General features: G+C 40.7%; 1 protein-coding gene across 1 annotated transcript in view; it reads right to left on the bottom strand.

The window, feature by feature from the left end:
- LOC122074291 overlaps positions 1-3,896 on the bottom strand; it is a 14,320-nt gene extending 10,424 nt beyond the window's left edge. The window contains exons 1-3 of the mRNA XM_042639125.1: positions 1,780-3,896; positions 725-780; positions 493-606 (exon numbers count right to left, since the gene is read on the bottom strand). Coding sequence (XP_042495059.1) covers positions 493-606; positions 725-780; positions 1,780-3,604 — 1,995 coding nt within the window. The 5' untranslated portion in view covers positions 3,605-3,896. The remainder of the gene's footprint in view (positions 1-492; positions 607-724; positions 781-1,779) is intronic.
- Between the last annotated feature and the right edge of the window lie 978 nt (positions 3,897-4,874).

Consider the following 4,874-nt stretch of genomic DNA (forward strand, 5'->3'; position numbering starts at 1 on the left):
TTTTAAATAATGTTTAAATAAACCGAATAATTCGGTTTAATTCGGATTCGGTCCGAATTATTCGCGATTTATATTCAGTTTTGAAAAAGTCGCGAATTTTAAAGAATTTTATTTTTAATTCGGATTCGGTCCGAATTTTTGATAAAATTCTTTAAAATTCGGTTCGGCCGAATAATTCGCGAATTATTCGACCGAATTGATAACTCTGCGCCTGATTCACTAGGCAGTCGATTTTTTTGTAAAATGCATGGTGATTATGATAGGGCTATGTTGATTTTTTATGTTGCTTAATGTTGGTTTTATATGTTATAAGGTATATATTGTAGGCTTGTAGCATGCTAAATAACTTTAGAGAATAGGGAAAATAAAAAAGTAGCATACTAAATAACTTTAGAAAATAGGAAAAATAAAAAGCGACACATGGGCGATTTAACCGCCATGGCAACACCATAATGGGCGATTCATCGCCAAATCGATTAGCCACCCCTACACCGCCTTAGATCGATTTGAGGCCGTGACAACTATGTTTGGAACATCTAGCTCAGCATAAGCATCATGGAACAACTTATGTAGCAGACAATGACTCAAGGATATTTGCATTTCCCACTGTAAAAAATGGAAGCTGAATAATAGTAGGGAGCCCCAGGATTACTGAAAATGACTGACTACATTTCCACAAGTATAAATTCATCCTTGAAATCAAAGTTACCATCACAATGCGTACCTGCAGGCTCCACACATTGACCGTTTTATCATAGGAGGAGCTAAACAGAAAACCCCCTACAAAATAAATAAACATATATATTAAAATGAAACGCCGGCCCCATTAAGTTGGGATAATGGTGAGTTTGTTGTATTAAAAATAAAACATATGAGGTGCCATTACTTGAAGCAATGGTAAAAGATTCGGCCTGCCAGAGCAAATGCTCGGGTTCGAGTCTTAGTAGTGGTCACTTTGCGCAAAAATACCAGAGGTTAGGACTCTCTCTAAACTTTCCCCTTCCAGGATCCTGAATAGGTGGGATCAGAACTGGGAAATGGCCCTTTAACAAAACTGAAACATATTGCATCCGTAGAAGCCACCAAAGTAAATCTCTGGAATTATAACCATAGTATTAGGAAAATGTTTCTACAGTGGTAAGTTCCATTCTGTGAAAACCAAGACTGTCAAGTACACTTTACACATACTATCATAGAGTTTTTATTAGCAGATATGATATCACAGGGTTCGGATGCAACATAATGTCACATGGTTGGAGGTGATTGGGAGATGACAAAACATCACTGGTGGAAGCATAACATTTTCAAAATTGTACTTAATAATCTTAGGAATCACAGCTTCTTTACTATAGTAGCAAATAGATGGTATAAACTTGTGCTGCAAAACTAGTTGCTGGTTTTGGTTTTTATTTAATGTGAATTATTTTGTTCTCCTCCTGTTCAGTAATACTGCCATACATGGGAACCACCTCTCGCACTTTTCATATTCAAAACTTAGAACTGCACAATAATACTTATCTAAAAAAAAAAAAATTCCTAATGAACTATAAGCAAAGGAAGTCAATAGCTCAAATAGGGAACGAATATACAATTAAGTAGATGCTCATCAACCATCTGTTTTCTAAGGGATTCATAACTCAGAAATTTGAAACTATATTGTTAGTTTGGCGGATGATATAAGTGTAGACTCAATGTCTAGAACATTAGGCCTCAGAAGAAGTAGAAAACTATGATTCTGATAGATCTAGTATCTAAAGGAAGTCAGGTAATTGATCATACCTCCAACAGCAAATTTTGTTACGCAATCTAGGTGACCTTGCAGATTGATAGAATTTAAACTACCCAAACACAGGCCACTAACAAGATCTCTGCCAACTTTCTCATCCCCAACTTTATCCGCATCTGCTCCACTGCTGCCATCACTCTTCAGCAACCCATCTCTGTTCTGGTTTTCTAATTCTTTGACAGTTTCCTTGTGCAAATGACACATATCTCCAAGAATGAAGCAATAAGTCATTTTCTTCTGGACAAATGTAGCATCTAGACTGGCCACAGTATCACTATGAGGTTTAATAAGTAATTCTCTAATGTATCTCCATATTTCAGCTGCATGAGGACGATGTGCTGGGTCAAAATTCAAACATCTGCAGAGAATCTGCTGCAAGGATGAAAATTTTGAACCCAAACATGTGTCCAGCACAGAGCCCACTTTATCCATCCAACCATTGTAAAGGCTCGAGTATCCAGCACATTTTTCTTCACTGACTTTAGGGAAAATGATAGAGAAACCTTTGAATAGCTCTTCTGTGGATCGTTCTCCCAAAAGAAGCCTGACCAAAATACAAGCCAAGGACCATAAGTCTGAGCCATAACCAATCGAATATCCTGAGTTGCCACTCTCAGTCTCAGCAGTAATGCGCTCATAGTTCAATAGTTCGAACAGTAGCTCTGGACTTACAAATGACCGTATATCTGATAGATTGGCAAAGAGTGCTTCAATTTCAAGATCATCACCTTTTCCAGAAGCCTCCGAAATATACCTCCTGACTCTTCTTCCCATCACTAAAATTTCATTTGTGTCAACAGAAATGCAACCAAAATCATCAAATCTAAAACAGGAGAAAGCTAAACAACCACTAACTAATCCTTCTGAATGTAAACCCATCAGTGCTTCACATAGCTCTGTACCGACCATAGCAAAAGCAGTTATTTTACCATTTGCCTCCAAATTTAGCCCCTCCAGACTAGTTAATCCATCCGAGTTTCCACTAATAGCCCCATCCATCGACCAACTCAATCTTTTTAAAAAATCTCCGTTAAATTTTTCACAGACCAAAAAGACAGACCCATCTTTAGAATCCATCCATAATCCAGAAAACTTGCACACCCGACGCTGTCTGAGCGAAGCTCTAACAATTAAATCCAATTCCATTCGCTCACTCTCCTTCAACCGATTCAGAGCTTCCATAACTCTAGCATTATAGCTTAATTTAAACGCAGAATCTGGCCCCGAAGAATAACCAACGCAAACAAGACTTACCAACTGATTCTCCTCAGGAAACCAACAAGAAGTTGACAACGAAGCTGAAGACGAAGACGAAGACGAAGACGGAGACTCAATTTTTCCTTGAAGTGCACAATAGTGAAGCAACTCCTCTCCTCTCTCCACCACAGAAACAGAGTCAATAGGAAGAATCCAATCCTTCCAATTGGAGTAAAACTCTTCAGACCATAACAAGCGAGGAAAGAACTCGCGACGTTTTGGAGCATCAGCTCTAGATCGATTGAGATGGGTTTGGGTCTGGTTGCTTGATTGTGAAGGAGTAGTGTTTTTAGGGCTTTGGGAATTAATGAAGCTCAGGAGGTCAATGTTTTTGGGAAGGGCAGAAGGGCCTTGAAATTCTGGGTATTTGACGAGTTGGGTACACGCAGGGCAGCGAATGGTGTTGGAGAAACGCTGAGGCAACTGCTTCAGGCAAGCCTCGCAGGCGGAGTGGCCGCAAGGGAGCACACGAGGGACGGTGTCGTCGCTGTTGTAGACTTGAAGACAAACCGGGCACTCTGGCAGCTCCATCTCCATCTCCATCTCCGTCTCCGTTTCCATCTCTCTCTCTCTCAACTCAGGAAGTCAGCATCAGGGAGGGGCATTTATATATTGCTTATGCTTGCGGTTTATGACCATTATAACGGTCAATATGGGTCGTCAGCTCTTGGAACTTGGAAGATTGCATTAAAAATGCTGAAATGAGCCGAATCATGAAAAAACACAGTAGATTATCTAAAGTCAAAAGCTTTCGGAACCGGTTCGATATCCTTCGAAATGGAAGAGAGATGTTGCTGGCTTCTCCGGGCGCGGCTACTCTACAGTTCGTGGAGAGGTCTAGTGAGAGAAAACAATGGATATAACCAAAATCTGTTTTTCCTTATCCCTGTTTTGCTGTGTTTTGCTACCTGCAGAACACGACACGTATCCTCCTTTAAACCTGCAGTTGAGATTGTTTTGGTTGGGATGTTGTTACTAAATCCGATTTAGATCAATGGATGACTCGAACCATATTGAGTGGAATCGGTTCCGACAAACAACTCCAGGTTTGAATTCAAAATCCCTAAGAGGAGATTTCTCAATCAAGAGGAAGGACCCAGATGACATATCGTTGTTGTAGTCTGGCGATCTTGACTGCCTAGGGACTTCCTTGGAATCTTGACTGCAAGTAGCCATTGTGGCCTGGTTGAAGAGGGGCGCCGACACAGCAAAACAGGGATCAGGAAAAACAGACGATTTTTATCCCTTTACTAATTCCACGTCTCGTTTGGTTGTCATGTGCAGTGGGGCGGAATGTTGAGATAGAGAGATGAAGAGTCACAGCAATGGGTTGCAGGTTTTGACAGCGATGAGGACCACGACGATTGGGTTGCAGAGAGAGCAGTTCCAGACGAGAAAGCAAATGGAGCCAAGGAGTTTGCAGGGTTGGGATTCTGATTTAGGTTCTCTAGCTCCATTAATGGATTGGTTTTGATGGTAGAAATTTTTAATTTAGGTTTCTTGTGTTTGTGATTTGGGGATTTTTAATTCTTTTCTATTGATTTTGGAGGAGTCCATGCTCTAATTCTTTGGTTTTTATTTTTCCCCTTCTCTCTTTCTTTCTTTTTTCATGAAGATGTTGCAGTGTTAGGGATGCCGGTCGTGGTGCCGACGGCTAGGAGCGGTGGATCCGCTGCCCAGAAATCCCATGCTTTTTTCTTTTTCTTTTTTTAAATGCAGCCCAGGTGGAAAGGGAGGATTGAGGAGGGAGAGTGAGTGAGATAGAGGAAGGAAAGGAGAAATATGAGTTTCTGGGGTTACAGAGAGAGTGGTTCCATGTTGCCGGGGAGGC

This window comes from Macadamia integrifolia, chromosome 3 (assembly GCF_013358625.1).
Source record: "Macadamia integrifolia cultivar HAES 741 chromosome 3, SCU_Mint_v3, whole genome shotgun sequence".
NCBI lineage: Eukaryota > Viridiplantae > Streptophyta > Magnoliopsida > Proteales > Proteaceae > Macadamia > Macadamia integrifolia.